Source organism: Microcaecilia unicolor, chromosome 6, assembly GCF_901765095.1.
Source record: "Microcaecilia unicolor chromosome 6, aMicUni1.1, whole genome shotgun sequence".
Taxonomy (NCBI): Eukaryota; Metazoa; Chordata; class Amphibia; order Gymnophiona; family Siphonopidae; genus Microcaecilia; species Microcaecilia unicolor.
In genome coordinates this window covers 5,208,078-5,228,986 of record NC_044036.1, presented here as the reverse complement: position 1 = coordinate 5,228,986, position 20,909 = coordinate 5,208,078, and the positions used below count along the sequence as shown (strand labels likewise).

At 44.9% G+C, this 20,909-nt stretch overlaps 1 protein-coding gene across 1 annotated transcript in view; it reads left to right on the top strand.

The window, feature by feature from the left end:
* CFAP57 (cilia and flagella associated protein 57) overlaps positions 1–20,909 on the top strand; it is a 457,479-nt gene that overhangs the window by 349,261 nt on the left and 87,309 nt on the right. The window contains exon 19 of the mRNA XM_030205491.1: positions 11,847–11,963. Within this exon, the coding sequence (XP_030061351.1) occupies positions 11,847–11,963 (117 nt within the window). The remainder of the gene's footprint in view (positions 1–11,846; positions 11,964–20,909) is intronic.

The window sequence follows — 20,909 nt, the reverse complement described above, 5'->3', positions numbered from 1 at the left end:
ATGAAACTGAAAGAAGCCAAGAGAGAGATACGTCTGGCGAAAGCGCAAGCGGAAGAACAAATGGCTAGAAATGTAAGGAGGGGAGACAAAAATTTCTTCAGGTATGTAAGTGAAAGGAGAATGACTAAAAAGGGATTTGTGAGACTAAAAGATACTGCGAACCGCTATGTGGATAATGATGAAGAAAAAGCAAATTTGCTAAATAGATACTTTTGTTCTGTTTTCACAGAAGAAAATCCTGGAGAAGGACCGCGATGGACTGAAAAAGTACAAATGAGATTGAAGTGGATACAGCACTGTTCACGGAACAGAGTGTGTATGAACAGCTTGAAAAGCTAAAGGTGGACAAAGCCATGGGACCGGATAGGATCCACCCCAGGATATTGAGGGAGCTCAGAGAGGTTCTGGCGGGTCCTCTTAAAGATTTGTTTAATATATCCTTGCAGACGGGAGAGGTTCCGAGGGATTGGAGAACGGCGGAGATGGTCCCTCTTCACAAGAGTGGTGATAGGGAAGAAGCTGGAAACTACAGGCCGGTAAGCCTCACTTCAGTTATTGGAAAAGTAATGGAAGCGATGCTGAAGGAAAGGATAGTGAATTTCCTGGAAGCCAATAAGTTGCAAGATCCGAGACAACATGGTTTTACCAAAGGGAAATTGTGCCAAACGAATCTCATTGAATTCTTTGATTGGGTGACAGGAGAATTGAATCAGGGACGAGCTAAGGACGTAATCTACTTAGATTTCAGCAAAGCTTTTGACACGGTTCCCCACAGGAGGCTCTTAAATAAACTGGATGGGCTGAAGATAGGACCCGAAGTGGTGAACTGGATTAGGAACTAGTTGACGGACAGAAGCCAGAGGGTGGTGGTGAATGGAATTCGCTCGGAGGAGGGAAAGGTGAGTAGTGGTGTGCCTCAAGGATTGGTGCTGGGACCGATTCTGTTCAATATATTTGTGAGTGACATTGCCGAAGGTAAAGTTTGCCTATTTGCGGATAATACTAAGATCTGTAACAGAGTGGACACCCGGGAGGGAGTGGAAAACATGAAAAAGGATCTGAGGAAGCTAGAAGAATGGTCTAAGGTTTGGCAATTAAAATTCAATGCGAAGAAATGCAAAGTGATGCACTTAGGGAACAGACATCCTCGGGAGATGTATGTGTTAGGCGGGGAGAATCTGATAGGTACGGACGGGGAGAGGGATCTTGGGGTGATAGTATCTGAGGATCTGAAGGCGACGAAACAGTGTGACAAGGCTGTGGCCGTAGCTAGAAGGTTGTTAGGCTGTATAGAGAGAGGTGTGACCAGCAGAAGAAAGGGGGTGTTGATGCCCCTGTATAAGTCGTTGGTGAGGCCCCACCTAGAGTATTGTGTTCGGTTTTGGAGGCCATACCTTGCGAAGGATGTAAAAAGAATTGAAGCGGTGCAAAGAAAAGCTACGAGAATGGTAAGGGATTTGCGTTACAAGACGTATGAGGAGAGACTTGATGACCTGAACATGTATACTCTGAAAGAAAGGAGAAACAGGGGTGATATGATACAGACGTTCAAATATTTGAAAAGTATAAATCTGCAAACGAACCTTTTCCGGAGGTGCGAAGGCGGTAGAACGAGAGGACATGAAATGAGATTGAAGGGGGGCAGACTCAAGAAAAATGTCAGGAAGTATTTTTTCACGGAGAGAGTAGTGGATGCTTGGAATGCCCTCCCGCGGGAGGTGGTGGAAATGAAAACGGTAACAGAATTCAAACACGCGTGGGATAAACATAAAGGAATCCTGTTCAGAAGGAATGGATGCTAAGGAGCTTAGCCGAGATTGGGTGGCAGAGCCGGTGGCTGGAGGCGGGGATAGTGCTGGGCAGACTTATACGGTCTGTGCCAGAGCCGGTGGTGGGAGGCGGGGACAGTGCTGGGCAGACTTACACAGTCTGTGCCCTGAAAAGGACTGGTACAAATCAAGGTAAGGTATACACAAAAAGTAGCACATATGAGTTTATCTTGTTGGGCAGACTGGATGGACCGTGCAGGTCTTTTTCTGCCGTCATTTACTATGTTACTATGTAATGGCGAACAAAAGACTCACCTAACAAACAAGAACGAAAAGTCTACACCACGAGAGGATAAATAGACCCAGTAATATTCTGGCAACAGATCTACCACAACGGATGGACAATAAAGGCAGATACAAACCAATTCCTCCTAGAATGGGACGATAGATGCAGATCAATATTAGACAATATTGCCCCAACTCAAACCAGAACCTCACACAGAAAGAACTCAATATCATGCAGGGCCGTGCATAGGGTCTCTGGCCCCCCCCCCCCCCCCCTGCAGACTATCAGTTGGCGGCAGCGGTGGCGCCCCTCCCCCCCCCCCCCCCCCCCCCATGAAAATGATCGCTCACCACTTGCCACACTGACAGGAATTGTCAGCAATATTCTTAGAAACAAATTGCTATACATTGCAAAATAAGATAGCAGATGTAAATTCTCAAAGTGGACATATTCCAAACACTAAAATGAAAATAAAATGATTTTTTTCTACCTTTGTTGTCTGGTGACTTTCTTTTTCTGATCATGCTGGCCCAGTATCTGATTCTGCTGCTATCTGTCCTCTTAACTCCGTTTCCAGGGCTTCCTTTCCATTTATTTCTTTCCTTTCCTCCTTTCTTCTTCATTTCTGGTCCTCAGCTTCTGCCTATTTTCTTCATCCATGTGCAGTTTTTCTCCTCTCTTCCTTTTCCCTCATTTCATCTCCTTCATCTCTCTTCCCTCCCCTCTATGTCCAGCAATTTCTCCACTCTCCCTGAGCCCTGCCCTCCCATCCATGCCCCTCTGTCCCCTGCCCCCTCCATTCATCCCTTTCCAGCAATTCCCCTCTCTCCCTGAGCCCTGCCCTGCAATCCATATCCATCCATGCCCATCTGTCCCCTGCCCCCTCCATTCATCCCTATCCAGCAATTCCCCTCTCTCCCTGAGCTCTGCTCTGCAATCCATATCCATCCATGCCCATCTGTCCCTTCCATTCATCTCTATCCAGCAATTCCCCTCTCTCCCTGAGCCCTGCCCTCCCAATCCATGCCCATCCATGCTCCTCTGTCCCCTGCCCCCTCCATTCATCCCTTTCCAGCAATTCCCCTCTCTCCCTGAGCCCTGCCCTCCCATCCATGCTCCTCTGTCCCCTCCATTCATCCCTAATTCCCTATCCAGCAATTCCCCTCTCTCCCTGAGCCCTGCCCCTCCCATCCATGCTCCTCTGTCACCCTCCATTAATCCCTATCCAGCAATTCCCCTCTCTCCCTTCCATGATCCCCCCTCGCATCCATGCTCCTCTCTCCCCTGTCCTCCCGCTCCCATCATGTTCCAGTTGGCCTGGCCCGCCCTCTTCTCCCCCCCCCCCTTCGCATCCATGCTCCTCTCTCCCCTGCCCTCCCACTCCCATTGTTCAACTGCCCGCCCTCTTCTCTCCCCCCAACATCCCTTTTCTTTTTTTTCTTTTTAAATTTACCTCCGTGGCGGTCCAGCAGCACGTCAGTGAAGGAAGCGGCGCTCCCGACGTCTCTAGCCTTCCCTTCGCTGTGTTCCGCCTTCTTCTGACGTCATTTCCTTGAAGAAGGCGGAACACAGCGAAGGGAAGGCTAGAGACGTCGGGAGCGCCGCCTCCTTCACTGACGCTGCGCTGCTGGACCGCCACGGAGGTAAATTTAAAAAGAAAAAAAAAGAAAAGGGATGTTGGGGGGGAGAAGAGGGCGGGCAGTTTAACAATGGGAGCGGGAAGGCGAGCGAGGTGAGCATGGTGCGGCGGCGCCCCCCAGAGGGTGGCGCCCCCTGCCATGCTTACCCCGCTTACCGTGTTGGCACGGCCCTGATATCATGGTTCAACGAAGAACAGAAAAAACTCAAAACACAAGTTAGAAGGTTAGAACGAGCGTGGAATAAAAAGAAAATCAACCTCACACTTAACGCCTGGAAACAACTTCAAAGAAAATATAAATATACCATAAGACAAACTAAAAGATTATAATACAAAACTAAAATTGGACCAAACTACAAGGACACACATAAACTCTTCCAACTCGTGAATAAACTACTAGATACTACACCAGTCACAACCGACAGCAAAGGTACACCAGGAGCAGACAATCTCGCGAGATACTTCAAAGAGAAAATCGTACAATTGCGACTTAAAATACCTGTCAGTACCACCGACTATGCTGAACTCCTTGATTGTCTAGATCCAGACCCTGGTGAACACCCAGCAGACAGAACCTGGACCAACTTCGAGACAATATTGGAGGATATCATCTCCCAAACGCTCAAAAGATTTGCCATATCTCATTGCAAATTAGACATATGCCCAAACAGCCTTATGACATCTGCCCCTCAACAATTTATGACAGACCTAATGAATCACTTGAACTATATGCTACAAAATGGACTCTTCCCGAAGGAGAAAGGAAACATTGTACTCTCACCCATACCCAAAGTTGCAAAGAAAAGTGCTAGTGAACTAACCAACTACAGGCAAGTAGCATCCATTCCCTTAATAACCAAACTAACGGAAGGGATGGTGACCAAACAACTCACAAACTACTTAAACAAATTCTCAATACTACACGACTCCCAGTCAGGATTTCGATCTAACCACAGTACTGAAACAGTACTAGTTACTCTCATGACTAAATTCAAACAAATGATTGCAACTGGCAAGAACATGCTACTTCTACAATTCGACATGTCTAGTGCCTTCGACATGGTTGATCATGGAATACTACTACATATCCTCGAGTACTTCGGAATTGGAGGTAACGTTCTCAATTGGTTCAAGGGGTTCCTCACCACACGATCATACCAAGTGACATCTAATTCGACGACATCAGCCACATGGATACCTGAATGCGGAGTTCCACAGGGATCCCCCCTCTCACCGACTCTATTCAACTTAATGATGATACCCTTGGCCAAACTACTATCAAACCAAAACCTCAACCCATACATATACGCAGACGACGTAATGATCTACATCCCATTTAAACAAGATCTAACGGAAATTTCCAATGACATCAACCAAAGTCTACATATCATGCATATATGGGCGGATGCATTTCAGCTGAAACTCAATGCAGAAAAAACCCAATGCCTAATACTCACCTATCAAAAAAAAACCAGCACCATGGGCCTTTAAAAATGGAACACAGTTCTTTAATGAATGAGCCTTGACAAAAAGACCCGACACGGGCCGTGTTTCGGTGACTAGCACCTGCGTCAGGGGTCACAGTGATGACGTGGAAAACTTGGGGAATAACTCGAATATATTCCTCTACAATATATTATTCCTTACCCCACGTCTCATATAGTAAAAGCTACAAAGCACCAAGGCACTTTCACTTTCACTTTCTGTATCCAATGTGGAAATTAAAAAGAGTAAGACCTTTCTTCCCAAGGACCGTCTTCCGTAACCTGGTACAATCAATGGTACTCAGTCATCTAGACTACTGCAACACACTCTACGCTGGCTGCAAAGAGCAAATAATCAAGAAACTTCAGACAGCCCAGAACACTGCAGCTAGACTCATATTCGGTAAAACAAAATATGAAAGTGCTAAGCCCCTACGAGAAAAGCTACACTGGCTCCCACTTAAAGAACGCAGCACGTTCAAAATATGCTCTCTAGTTCACAAAATCATTCACGGAGATGCCCCAGCCTACATGTCAGACCTGATAGACTTACCACCCAGGAATGCTAAAAAATCATCCCGCACATTTCTTAATCTTCACTTCCCCAACTGTAAAGGTCTAAAATACAAACTAACGCATGCGTCAACCTTTTCATACCTGAGCACACAATTCTGGAATGCGCTGCCGCGCAACTTAAAAATGATTTATGAACTAACTAACTTCCACAAACTACTGAAGACCCATCTCTTTAACAAGGTATACCACAAAGATCAACAAATGTGAACTCCTCCACATACATCCAGAATTGTCTTACTATATCTGCTTGTTATACTGCTACCATGTTTTATCATTATAATGTTACCCAAGATACTTCTGTAATACTAAATGTCTATTTTCTTATATAATTCCACCATTCATAATGTATTGTAAGCCGCATTGAGCCTGCAAAGAGGTGGGAAAATGTGGGATACAAATGGAATAAATAAATAAATAAACCATTCTGAGCACAGCCCATTTACATTGATTCTCGCCCTGGGGTCTTTATATAACGTCTCTATTGCCTTCACAAAGAACCCCGTTATACCATAAGCCTTTAATGTCGCAAACATGAAGCCCCAGTCCACTCTATCGAAGGCTTTTTCAGCATCAAAACTGATTAGCATGGCCTGCGTACCCTCTCTCCGCGCTCTCTCTAGTGCCCCAAGTATCCGCCTCAGATTTTTAACTACTTTCCGGCCTTTCACAAAACCCACCGAGCCAGCCAATTCGCTAGTATCTTAGCTATGAATTTTGTTTCTGAGTTCAGCAAAGATATAGGCCTATAAGACTCCGGCAGATGCACCTGCCTGCCCGGTTTCAATATGACTGTTATATTAGCCTGATTCAAGTGGCTGGGCATCTGTCCCCATCTAATCACCAAATTGAATACCTCCGAAAGTATGTTTCCAATTTCCGGTCGAAGTATTTTGTAAAATTCATTACCGAGCCCACCTGCTCCGCCACCCAATTACGGCTAAGCTTCTGAGGATCCCTTCCTTCTGCACAGGATTCCTTTATGTTTATCCCACGCATGTTTGAATTCCATTACCGTTTTCATCTCCACCACCTCCCGCAGGAGGGCATTCCAAGCATCCACCACCCTCTCCGTGAAAAAATACTTCCTGACATTCTTCTTGAGTCTGCCCCCCTTCAATCTCATTTCATGCCCTCTCGTTCTACCGCCTTCCCATCTCCGGAAAAGGTTTGTTTGCGGATTAATACCTTTCAAATATTTGAACGTCTGTATCATATCACCCCTGTTTCTTCTTTCCTACAGGGTATACATGTTCAGGTCCGCAAGTCTCTCCTCATACGTCTTGTAACGCAAATCCCATACCATCCTCGTAGCTTTTCTTTGCACCGCTTCAATTCTTTTTACATCCTTAGCAAGATACGGCCTCCAAAACTGAACACAATACTCCAGGTGGGGCCTCACCAACGACTTGTACAGGGGCATCAACACCTCTTTTCTTCTGCTGGTCACACCTCTCTCTATACAGCCTAGTAACCTTCTAGCTACGGCCACCGCCTTGTCACACTGTTTCATCGCCTTCAGATCCTCAGATACTATCACCCCAAGATCCCTCTCCCCATCCGTACCTAGCAGACTCTCACCGCCTAACACATATGCCTCTCTTGGATACACATATGAGTTTATCTTGTTGGGCAGACTGGATGGACCATTCAGGTCTTTTTCTGCCGTCATCTACTATGTTATGTTACTGCCGGGGACTCCGTGATTTCTCCCACCCACCAACGCTTCAGCTTCTCGTGCTCTACTCGCATTGTGTGTCTCTTGTAGGAAGGCTATTGTTGTTTTCTGGTCATTAAGGACTTTTAGAATTTTTTGCCTCTTTATTGGGGAGTGTATACCCCCTACACTCCATGTCACAATCTTTAATTCCGACATCTCCCAATGGTAGTTTGCCTTTCCATCCTCTGCTTCCAATCTATAACCACTCAAGAGATGTCCCAGCCTCCACCTCCCGGGCAAGCCTACTAACTTTCCCTCTCATACCATCCACCGCTACTGTCATTCATCCATATCCAACACTCACACACCTCATGCATCCATATTCGTTCTTCTCTACATCCCCCCCTCGCCCATCTCCCCTGTCCCTCCCATCTCCCCCCTCCCTCCTCCCACCCCCACCCCCCCTTCATCCCCTCCTACATACGTTATCCTAAACATGCCCTGAGGCACTTTAACTTCCGTGTCCCCAGGATTAGGACACTCTCCTACTGCGCTAAGGGCTCCAGCCCTCTGAATGTCCTTATCATAATAGCAGTCTTTTCATAATGTCAATTTTAAACTCATATGACTCTCAACTTCAAGCCAGTACCAACATGTGCAATGTCCAACACGGAACCTCCTCCATCCTCCTGCTAGCGTGAATTCAACGTCAGAGCCGTCTGGTTCAGTTGTAACCATCTCCTTCAGCCGTTGTTCGCTCCTTACTCGCTGCCCTCTGCTCCTGTCAGCTTGCCAACATACTCCTTAGCCTCCCAACTTTGTCAAAGAATACCACATGTCCATTGTTTATCACCTTCAGTCGCGCTGGATACAGGAGGCTAAATTTGTATTTAAGTCCCTGCTCTCAGGCTTTGTAATATCTCTATCTTGTGTGCATAGTTCAAGACCTTTAGTGTTGCTACCCTTGGTCTGTCCATATTTTCTCGTCGGGGCCTCAAGCAATGCGCCCGCTCAGTTTTCAACTTTTCAATGAGATCTGGCTTCTCCAACGCTCCCGGCAGCCATTTTTTGAGAAACGCGCCCAGATTCTTTTCAGGCACTCTTTCCGGAAGCCCCATGAGCCTCAGGTTATTCCGCCTCGAGCGGTTTTCTAAATCCTCTATCCGCGACTCTAATTCCTCCAGCCTGCAGGTTAATTTCGGGTGCTCCTCTACTACCTTCTGGATCTCCTCCTCTGCCTGTCCCAGTTGCTGTTGCACCTCGTGGAGCTCCGTGATCAGCGTAGCCTGTCTCCCTTCCATCCCGTCCAGCTTATCCAGGATCAGTTGTAATTTTTGCCCTGCAATTTGTTCCACTGCCGCCTTCACTTCCTCCGTGATTTCAGCTGCCCACAACGAGCTGGGCAAGGGTGAGTCTGGCGCTCCTTTGTCCGCCATTTTGTTGTCTCCTGGGCGCGCTCCTTGGGCTCTTTTTGTCCCGTTTTTGTTGCCATCGCCTCGGTCACTTTGTTTCTTGTCATATTTCTATACTGGATGCACTCATGCTCCCAGTCGATCACCTTGGTATTATTAAGGACGCGGATTACAAGCGCTGATTAATTGGTGTCCCGGAGAAGCTTCACCTTCGGCCTCATTACTCCATTCCCCAACCGGAAGTCTAGAATGCATAAATGTTTAGAATACGAGCATGTACTGCAAACGGAGCAGATGCAGGGGTGCGGCACGGGTGGGACTCCCACTTCCATGATTACATCGACTCTGTGTATATGGCGTTTCACTAGTATTCTAGACAGGAAAGTAGGCGCCTACCACGCATCCTGCCAGTGTCCCATTGAAGGTGCCCTATATTGAATTACCTGCAATGTGTTAATTCTCATTAAATTGTCGTGAGCGAATAGCCTAATGGTTAGAGCAGCAGGCTGAGAACCAGGGGAGCCCTTTTCAAATCCCATTGCAAATCCTTGAGGTTTGGGTAAAATATTATGGGCCTTTTTAGCAAACTATTTTGCGGTAATTTGCCTGTCAGTGTGCGCTAATTATGTGCTATTAAATTTTTTTTAAATGCTTTCAAGAAGGGGTGGTTAAGTGCTTCTGCGTTAATTTTTTTTTTTTAATTTTTATTTATTCAATTATATAATTTTACATTCAGATCATATAAATGCTCAGAATTAGAAAATAATCAATAAGAAACTAACAGAAAAAATTCCCAATTGGAATTAAAGGAAATTAAATTTTTATATTTGACCATAATCTTTAGGAGCAAGATCTGGAAAATAAAGGCAAAAAAAAATAGCAATCAATGAGCGAGGAGAACACAAATCTACCCGCTAGCAGTACACACAGCGTTATCTGTGTTAGAATTCAGGTTGAAACAACATCCGTTTCCTTTGACATTTTCTTTGGGTCTAAGAAAAGGTAATTAACATTATTAATAGATGTAAGACATCTACATGGAAATTTTAAAACGTAGGTGTCCCCTAATGTGAGCACTCTAGGTTTTATCATCATAAATTCTTTTCGTCTTTTCTGCGTGTCTTTATTTAAATCTGGAAAAATCTGTATCTTTTCACCCAAGAACTTGTCATTCATATGTTTAAAATATAGTCTGAAAATATTATTCCGATCGGATTCAAATGCGAATGAGACTAATAAGGTAGATTGATGAGTAACGACTTCCAATGAATTTTCCAGGAGATCAGTTCCAGGTTGAAGTTCCAAGCCTCGGGATTTAATTCCATGTATACTATAGGCTCGGGTAATAGGAGGAATAGCTTCTGTTGGAATTAGCAAGATTTCTCTAAGATATTTTTTCACCATATCAGTTGGAGACAATACTGGAATTTGAGGAAAGTTTAGAAATCTTAAATTATTCTTTCTGGCTTGGTTATCAAGATATTCTAGTTTTTTCACTAGAATATCCCTGTCTCTAATAAATGTTCCTGTTTGACTTTGTAAATCCTTAATCTCTCCACTTATTAGTGCAATCTTCCCTTCATTTTTATGTGCTCTTGCTATTATTGAATCATGACTTCGTTTTAGTGAAGAAACTTCTTCGGAAAAAGTCTTTATAGCTTGGGAAAAGGTGGAGTTCAATCCCTGAATTGCCTCCCACAGATTGTCCATTGTGACTATAGCCGGTTTTGTCAGTCCTCCAGCCCCCGAAGAAACAAACCCTGTGTTAGTGGCTGGAATCGGATCACTCACCGTTCCACCTCCCAACATGGATGTTACAGGGGTTGAGGCATCGGCAGGCCCTCCTCAGGCTGCAATCAAGCTCAGCTCCTCAGGCATAGTTTGTTGCAGCAGTTCTGCCGTCCTCGGTTTGCTTCCAGGTTGCGGTGGAGCGGCCAGCAGGGGTGGACTCAATGACGCCGCTTTGACGCTGTGATCCGAGTAAACCTCAGATCCAACCAACGCGGGTGTTTGTTGTTCCTGCCTCCGAACTCCACAATCTTCCAGCGTCGGGGGTGGAGGAGACTGGTCGCCCGATTTTCCCCTTCCTCTTCCCCATATTCTCTAGGGGCAAGAGAAATCTCACTCGTCAGCATTTGCTGGAGTAGGGAGCTCAGGAGCGCACATCCTCTCCCGACGCCATCTTGCTCTCCTATCAAATTTTTTTTTTTGCACTACAGTAAAAATAAATGTGAAGGACCTGCAAAATTAATATCTTTAAAAAGACCTGAATACTGGCGCATTACCAATGGACTTAGTGTGTGGGAAATTCTCGCTTTAGAACATGCTACCCTCATTTGTTAGTACATTGTAGTAAAGGGGACCCTTAGGAGCCCATTTTTAAAGTTGTGTTAAGCATGCTTAACACGAGAAAAAAAGCTCCCTGCAAAATGCATTAATGCTGGTTAACCTGCACTGAGTTATTTCTTTGCAAATATTTTTAGCAGGGGGAATGGGGGTGGAAGTGTTATTCAGTTAACGCATTTGCATTAGCATGTGCTAACCGAATAATGCATACTTAACATGGGAGCAATTAGGGTTTCCTAAATAGGAGGCAGAAATGCACATGTCAATTTTTGCTGGTAACATGCGCAAATGAAAATATTTGTGCGTGACCAGCAAATTTAAAAAAAAGCCTTAAAAATATCCTACACTGCATCTGGGCTTAGCGAGTGGGAAAGTTCCAGAGTGAGATGCGCTAAACCCAGATTTCAGGGCAACTTTGTAAAAGGGCCCCTTAGATTGTGAGCCCTCCAGGGACAGAAAAATATAACGCAAAGCAGGTAACGTATTATACTTTCTCTGTCCCTAGTGGGCTCACAATCTTTGTACCTGGGGCAATGGAGGATTAAGTGATTTGCCCAGGAAAAGAAATCATTTTCTCTTTTTTAAGTGCATGTTCTTGTTCATAGATCATTTTCTTTACCCTCCATATGTTCATCATTAAAAACAACCCCTTGTCCATGGACTTCCTTTCTCTACAGATGGAGGCAGAGCTGGAGCGTTTCCACAAAAATAATTCACAGCTAGAGCTGAATGTCACAGAGCTGCAACAGAAACTGAAAGCCACAGACCACGAGATGCGCAAGGAGAGACAAAAGGTAAGATCCATTGACCAGAAACTATGCAAAGAAAGCCGAGAAGGTAGTGACTGCAGAGAGACCAAATGAGAGAGCCACAGATTTTGTAGTACGTGATAGGAATCTAGGACTGACAAAAGGTTATGTTATAAAACACAGCTTAGGTCACGCCTTAGGCATGTGCAGACGTACCCGTATTCTCATGATAAATGAAACTCTTCTTTGTTCTCTTTGGCTTGAATAATTTGGAAGCTCTGTAGAGCAGGGACTGCCTCTTAGTGCTATAGAAGTCATACGTAGTAGTAGTATCATGGGTGGAGATGCAAGTTATGCGCATACCCCCGGATTCTGTACAGCGCAACTGAACTTGCACACACAAATCCAGTCGTATTCATAACCATTGGTTATGCGGCAGTTCAAGAAGTTGTTAAAACCCTGGCTATTTTCTAGGGCATTTGGCTGTTGGGGGTTCTGAGTTTAATTTAGAGTTTGTGATTTGTAAGATTGTATTTTCTTTGTGTTTTTTAAAATGAGTGTTTTATTGTACCTCGCCAAGATGTTTTGATAGGTGGGTTATATATGTAATAAATAAATTCTGGATTCACGTGCGGAACTTAATTAGTTAATGTATTATTTTTATTTATTTAAAAGACTTATAACACACACATCTAAAACCCTGAGCGGGAAACAATTTACATTCATAATATGCCACTATATTCCATTAAAATGGCCGATGATTAACGGACGCAAGAACTGTCAGCTACAGGTAGCGTCGTCGATCTTCCCCGCTGTTTGGCTGTATTTCTGCCTGATTTTGTACAGGACTGCCTTCTTTAGTATCCACTCCGGTTCCTCATTTGTTCGGGACTGCATTTTCAAAGAGAGCACATCTCTGTCTGATTTTCAGTTGCGGTGCCGGAATCGGGCCTGTGCTAACTGTGCCACCTTATCGGCCATGCAGTGGGGTGGCCACGGCGATAGCACTGGCTTCACGCTACCAGAGTCTTGCTGCCTGAGAGTGGCTCCCAGCACTGCCTTTTCTCTTTTCTTTTGCTGTTTCCGTGTTTCGGAGGAGGAGCCCCGTCTTGACGCTGGTCAGCTGTTCATTGCCGGCAACCTTCCTCCTGTCAGCTGATCGCTGCTGCGGTTTAGGCGCCTGGGGACTGAGAAGAGCGATCCAGCGGGCCAGTCTTTGCTGAGCGGGCGCCATGGCGTGCAATGGGTCCGTTGGTGAAGTGGAGCTGCCAGGCTATGTGTGCTGGAGCATACCGTAGTTGCAGGCCCGGCTGGCAAAGATCGCGGCCCAGTGCTCTCCGTCCTCTTCTTTATCTTCGGCACTGCCGGTTTAACGAGATGCCAGCCTGCATGGTGGATGTCTGGCGCTGCTCAATCAGCACTTCCCTGGCGCCTTTGTGTCCCGATTCTTCACCAGCCTTTCCACTGTCTCCCGCAGGCCTGGTCGTCGCCTACACTGCTCGTCTCAGGCATCTGTCACTATCCTCTCTGCTTTGCTGTCCTGATCGCCTGCTTTCATGAGTCTCAGCGAATCAAGACCTGATTTTGGACTCTCCCTTACTTCCTCTTCTTTTTTACTTTCATTTCCCTGCCTACTTATTTATTTGGTTTATGATGTATTTATATTCCCTTCCCTTCCCACCTTTCTCTGTTCCTTTTACCCTCTCAATTTTCATTGCTCTGCTGAAGATTGCTGGGACCTGTCGAAGATCGCAATCAGAGCAGCCCCACGATACACGAGGAGGTGGAATATCTCCTCATGAAAGGATTACATCCCAAGAGAGCACCGAGCGGGAGTTGCCGGAGAAGAGAGACGGGATTGAGCGCCGAGCGCGGACCGCCGGGAATAACCACGAGTCCGAGACCGAGAACCAGGTTGCCAGGAGACTACGGTCAGAGTGACCTTGTCACAAACGAGGAGGTGGAAAACCTCCTCTCAAAGGATCGCACTCCTGGGAGGTGTGGTGCGAGGGCACCTGGGGAGAAACCCAAAGGTCGAGATCGTGACTGATCCTGCTGGAATCCGCGAACGAAGCCTCTCCCACACGATCACCACCCGGCTGCTTGGCGACTCGAGCTGCGACGGCCGACCGAGATGCGGCCCCGAATCAATACTACTACTACTACTACTACTACTTAACATTTCTAGAGCGCTACTAGGGTTACGCAGCGCTGTACAATTTAACAAAGAGAGACAGTCCCTGCTCAAAGAGCTTACAATCTAATAGACAAGTGAACGGTCGGTCCGATAGGGGCAGTCAAATTGGGGCAGTCTGGATTCACAGAACGGTAAGGGTTAGGTGCCGAACGCAGCATTGAAGAGGTGGGCTTTAAGCAAAGACTTGAAGACGGGCAGGGAGGGGGCTTGGCGTAAGGGTTCAGGAAGGTTGTTCCAAGCATAGGGTGAGGCGAGGCAGAATGAGCGGAGCCTGGAGTTGGCGGTGGTGGAGAAGGGTACTGAGAGGAGGGATTTATCCTGTGAACGGAGGTTACGGGCGGGAACGTAAGGGGAGATGAGGGTAGAGAGGTAGTGAGGGGCAGCAGACTGAGTGCATTTGTAGGTAAGAAGGAGAAGCTTGAATTGAATGCGGTATCTGATCGGAAGCCAGTGAAGTGACCTGAGGAGAGGGGTGATATGAGTATATCGGTTCTGGCGGAATATGAGACGTGCAGCAGAGTTCTGAACAGACTGAAGGGGGGATAGATGGCTAAGTGGGAGGCCGGTGAGGAGTAAGTTGCAGTAGTCCAGGCGAGAGGTAATGAGAGCGTGGACGAGAGTTCGGGTGGTGTGTTCAGAGAGGAAAGGGCGAATTTTGCTGATGTTAAAGAGGAAGAAGCGACAGGTCTTGGCTATCTGCTGGATATGCGCAGAGAAGGAGAGAGAGGAGTCAAAGATGACTCCGAGGTTGCGGGCAGATGAGACGGGGAGGATGAGGGTGTTATCAACTGAGATAGAAAGTGGAGGAAGAGGAGAAGCGGGTTTTGGTGGAAAGACGATAAGCTCGGTCTTGGACATGTTCAGTTTCAGGTGGCGGTTGGACATCCAGGCAGCAATGTCAGATAAGCAGGCCGATACCTTTGCCTGGGTCTCCGCGGTGATGTCTGGTGTGGAGAGATACAGTTGGGTGTCATCAGCATAGAGATGATACTGGAAACCATGAGATGAGATCAGGGAGCCCAGGGAAGAGGTGTAGATTGAGAAGAGAAGGGGTCCAAGGACCGATCCCTGGGGAACACCAACAGATAAGGGGATGGGGGTGGAGGAAGATCCATGAGAGTGAACTTTGAAGGTGCGGTGGGAGAGATAGGAGGAGAACCAGGAGAGGACAGAGCCCTGGAACCCAAATGAGGACAGTGTGGCAAGAAGTAAGTCATGATTGACAGTGTCAAAAGCGGCGGATAGATCCAGGAGGATGAGGATGGAGTAGTGGCCTCTGGATTTGGCAAGGAACAGGTCATTACAGACTTTAGAAAGTGCTGTTTCTGTCGAGTGAAGAGGGCGAAAACCGGATTGAAGCGGATCAAGGATGGCATGAGAGGAGAGAAAATCAAGGCAGCGGCTGTGGACTGCGCGCTCAAGTGTCTTGGAGAGGAAGGGTAGGAGGGAGATGGGGCGGTAGTTGGAGGGACAGGTAGGGTCTAGTGATGGTTTTTTGAGGAGTGGTGTGACTACAGCATGCTTGAAGGTGTCGGGGACAGTTGCAGTGGAGAGAGAGAGGTTGAGGATATGACAGATGGAGGGGGTGATAGTAGGAGAGATGGTGTTAAGTAAGTTGGTGGGGATGGGATCAGAGGAACAATACCCAGACCCCATCCTGCCATTCAACTACAGAAAGGAGGGAGAGGACAGCGGCTGGGGACCGACGATCGAAACAAGCCCAAAACCGCCCAACGAAGGCCCACCACGAGGCTGTGCTCCTGCGACCTGGGCCCAGCACACCGGAGAGACCTCCGAAATCTCGTTGTGCCAGGAAGACAGAAACGACAGGAAAATCAGCCGCCGACCGTGCAGAGTAGCAGTAAGAGAAAAAAATAGGCAATACACCCAAGCACACACCAGAATATCGGACCGCAGGTCATCCAAGCGCATCGGAAGTACCAGGGGACCAGACTACAAGAAAGCAGTTGGTGGAATGCAGCTCCAGACCTCTCTGCCTGCACAGGTTAACTCTTTGTTTGCTTGTTGAAACACTATAGCAAAAATTCTTGTGATAAATTCCATGCATAGACACTCAAATCAAAATACCACTCTGTTTATGAAAATATTGTAGTAAGAGACCCTAAGAACCGGGCCAACTTAAATGTTTCAGCCGCACTGCTACTCTCAATGCACCTCAAGGTTTTCCGATTGCTTTGCTTTGCTTTTAGTGCCTTGCTTTGCTTTTAGTGCCTTGCTTATAAATGCCTATAGTGCCTTGCATTGTAAATGACCTACCTCACTTAAATGTTTAATGCCAACATAAATGCTCTAATTGCCTTGTTACCTTTAAACACATGCTAAAACCTTTCAATTTGCTTTGCTTCCAAACGTTCTTAAATGCCTACTTTTAAATGCTATTTTTAAATACTTTATAATTAACCTGTCAGACATCTAATAATACTATAAGGAAACACGAACTGCTACCTGCTATTTAATTTTAAATACATACTACAGACCTCAGTACAATAGCCAACATGAACACCAACAAACTGATTATGATGATCTACTTCCTCCCCCTTATATATTATGCATGGACCATTCCTAACACAAACACCAATTTGCCTACTACACACGCATCCTACAGACAATTCATGCATAACCCACCAGAACAAAAGAACAACAATCAACTAAAAGGAAAAAATAATATATATGGAAATAACCAACAGAAAGGGAAGAAAGGACATAACAAAACTAGACACCAGGAAAACAGGCAACTAATAAAAATTAAGACATCAACGTCCCGATTTGAACCTTACCACACAATCCAAATGGGATACGTAAACGCCAGATCAGCAGTAACCAAAACAGAGACCATAATAGACTGGATCACTGCCGACAACCTTGACTTCCTATTTATCACTGAAACCTGGGTCCACAACCTTCAAGATCCTATAATCCTAGAATTATGCCCACCAGGATACAAAATTACACACTGGACAAGAAACGGGAAAAGAGGAGGAGGAATAGCCATAATCTACAAAGCTGAGTTCAACATCATAAACACAGCTGAATCCATACTGCCACAACTCGAAATTGCCTCCATAAGAATCAGCCACCCAAATTTGCAGGAACACCTTAACGCAGTTATACTCTACAGACCACCAGGCAACTGGCGAGATAGCCAAACACACTTTATGGACTTTATCTCGAACACTTGTATCTCTTCCTCTAACCTCATCATAATAGGAGATATTAACCTACACCTGGAAGATCTCACCACAACAAGCACCCGAGACTTCAAAGAGTTCCTACAATTATGGGATCTACAAGGTCCAAACACGCAACCAACACACAAAAAAGGACACACATTAGACATCATAACACACAAATTTGACCATGATGCACACTTTATATTAACTAACACTAAATGGTCACCTATACTGTGGTCAGACCATTACGAAGCACATATCCCCCTCCAATGGAGAATGAAAGACATACCTAACAAACAACCACCAAGAACTTACACAAGAGTAAAAATCGATCCGGTTATATTCTGGCATCAGATCTACACTGAAGGATTGACAATAAAGACAGACACAATTCAATTCCGGTCACAATGGGACAATAGATGCAAATCAATACTAGACAACATTGCTCCAATCCAAACCAGAACCTTGCACAGAAAGAACTCAATACCATGGTTCAATGAAGAACTGAAAAAACTCAAAACACAAGTCAGGAAACTAGAACATGCGTGGAACAAAAAGAAAGATGATCCCGCTCTTAACGCTTGGAAGCAACTCCGAAGGAAATATAAATATACCATAAGACAAACCAAAAGACAATACTACAAAACTGAAGTCGGACCAAATTACAAAGACACACACAAACTCTTCCAACTCGTGAATAAATTATTAGATACCACTCCAGTCACTAACAACAACAAAGACACACCAGGAGCTGACGACTTGGCGAAATACTTTAAGGAGAAAATCATACAACTGCGACTCAAAATACCTGTCAGCCCAATCGAATACACTACACTCCTAGAGTGCCTAGAACCAGACCCTGGAGTTTACCCAGCAGACAGGATCTGGACTGAATTTACTATACTACCAGAAGACCTTGTTTCACAAACACTTAAAAAATTCACCAAATCTCACTGCAAACTAGATATACGCCCAAACAACCTCATGAAGTCAGCCCCTCAACACTTTATAACGGACCTAACAAATCATATGAACTTTATGTTACAAAATGGACTCTTCCCATGGGAGAAAGGTAACATCCTACTCACCCCCATTCCCAAAGACGCAAAGAAAAATGCTAATGAACTAACGAACTATAGACCAGTAGCATCCATTCCCTTAATTACCAAAATAACAGAAGGTGTGGTGACCAATCAACTCACAGAATATCTATACAAGTTCTTAATACTACACGATTCTTAGTCAGGATTTCGCTCTAATCACAGTACTGAAACCGTACTAGTTACGCTCATGACCAAATTCAAACAACTGATAGCAAACGGCAACAACATACTACTGTTACAATTCGACATGTCAAGCGCATTTGACATGGTCGACCATGGAATCTTATTACACATCCTCGAATACTTCGGACTCAGAGGCAACGTTCTCAATTGGTTTAAGGGGTTCCTAACCACTCGCTCATATCAAGTGACATCAAATTTGACTACATCAGCTACATGGGCACCTGAATGCGGAGTTCCACAGGGATCCCCCCTCTCACCAACCATATTCAACCTAATGATGACACCCTTGGCTAAACTACCATCGAATCAGAATCTAAACCCATATATATACGCTGATGATGTAACGATTTTTATCCCATTCAAACAAGATCTAAGAGAAATCTCCAATGAAATCAACCAAAGCCTACATATTATGAACTCCTGGGCAGACGCATTTCAACTGAAACTCAATGCAGAAAAAACCCAATGCCTAGTACTCACCTCGCAATACAACAAGAATGAATTCACCACCATCAACACACCTAAACTAAGTCTACCTGTTTCAAATACCCTAAAAATTCTTGGAGTCACCATCGACCGACACCTAACACTTGAGAATCACGCAAAAAACATAACTAAAAAGATGTTTCATTCAATGTGGAAACTAAAAAGAATCAGACCATTTTTTCCACGGAGTGTCTTCCGCAACCTGGTACAATCATTGGTACTTAGTCATCTGGACTATTGTAACTCACTTTACGCCGGCTGCAAAGAGCAAATACTTAAAAAACTCCAGACAGCCCAGAACACGGCAGCCAGACTAATATTTGGCAAACTGTTTTTAATTACCTCTTCTTATAGACCTCTTTCTGACTCCGTCACACGGGGGACTAAAGGTACTTATTTCATATATCAGGTTCTGTATAGTTTCTCTGACCTCCATTGTCACCCAATCATAAGGGGGTGGCATTAGGAGCTGTAATTGAAAACTAATTCCCATAATTACTGCTTTCTGTTTTTTTCTGGATCTAGATATACTCTGGGCCATTTATGTTCCCACATAAATCTTATTAAACATCTGTCTAAGTTTCTGCAAAGACTGAGTGTCACTTGTATATGATCTACCTGGTAGGCTAAATGTAAGGTAAAGAGAAGATAGAATCAATAAAAATAAAGACAGAGATAGGTTTAGATAGATAGATACATTTTATTTCTTACCCAAACACAGGTCTTCAAGTTGATACAAGTACAGACATCAGATTCTGGTTTCATCCGCACAGGGCTTCGCCGTCTGACAGAAGCTTTGGAGAAGACTCTCAAACTAAGCCAAAATCTGCCATCTTTTATACTCTATCCTCTCCATAGAAGTGAATGGTGAGAAACCTTGCTCCTAATCTTTCTCACTTTCTGAGATCATACTTTCCCACGCGGTCTGCTGTCTGATGTACCCACCTCCTTCCGTTCTCAGCTACTGCTAATTATCAACATGTTTTGGGAAGCGTTGAGATAACAGTTTCACATCTTCCGGCTGCAATACTTTTCATACTTTTCTCATGAACTCTGTATTACCTCTGTATCATTGTATACCAAAACTAATAAGCTCCATTTTATTCATCTGATCTTTCATTCTTTCATTACAGGTGCTGATTTATATTAAAAGTTGTACCAGTTTGTATCAGGACTCATTGTTCAGACCTGCTTTTTTTTTCAGATTCTCAAATATTAATTCACTTGCTTGCTGTTTGGCCTAGTCAGTATTTTTTTCAGTTGGCCATCACTATTCCAGTGGTAGCCTTAAAGCTAGGCCATATATTAACATTCCCCTCTTCACCCTATCCCATAGGGTGACACCAGGGTTAACGTACCTTGGTACCATCCGTTCCAGAAGGTATTCTATGAGGCCATCAAATTATCTGAGTCTTAAGATCAACTGGTACAATTTGTTTAGTTTTCGGTTGAGACTTACTCAAACCTGTAGCGAGAAATGTTTTTATGAATGGGACTAATCCATGAGCTCATTTACAAAATCCCATGAAATATAGGTATGCGGGTAATAGCAATTTCAGGTGGATCATACTAATAAACACTTTCAGGTCTTTCTATGGCTTCTATTGTATCTGTAGCATAGTGCATGGGGAGATAATCCAATGTATCTGTCTCAGTGGTCCTTGGAAGGAATAATGGTTTTGATTAAGCATTGTTATGGGCTCAACAAATAGTACTCTGATTGCAGGCTGTTTAAGGTTGTAGGTATTCAGAATCCTTAAACAGGTCGGGATTCCTGGACCTTACTAGTACTCATCATTGGCATCCAATCATGAGCACTAATAAGTGGATA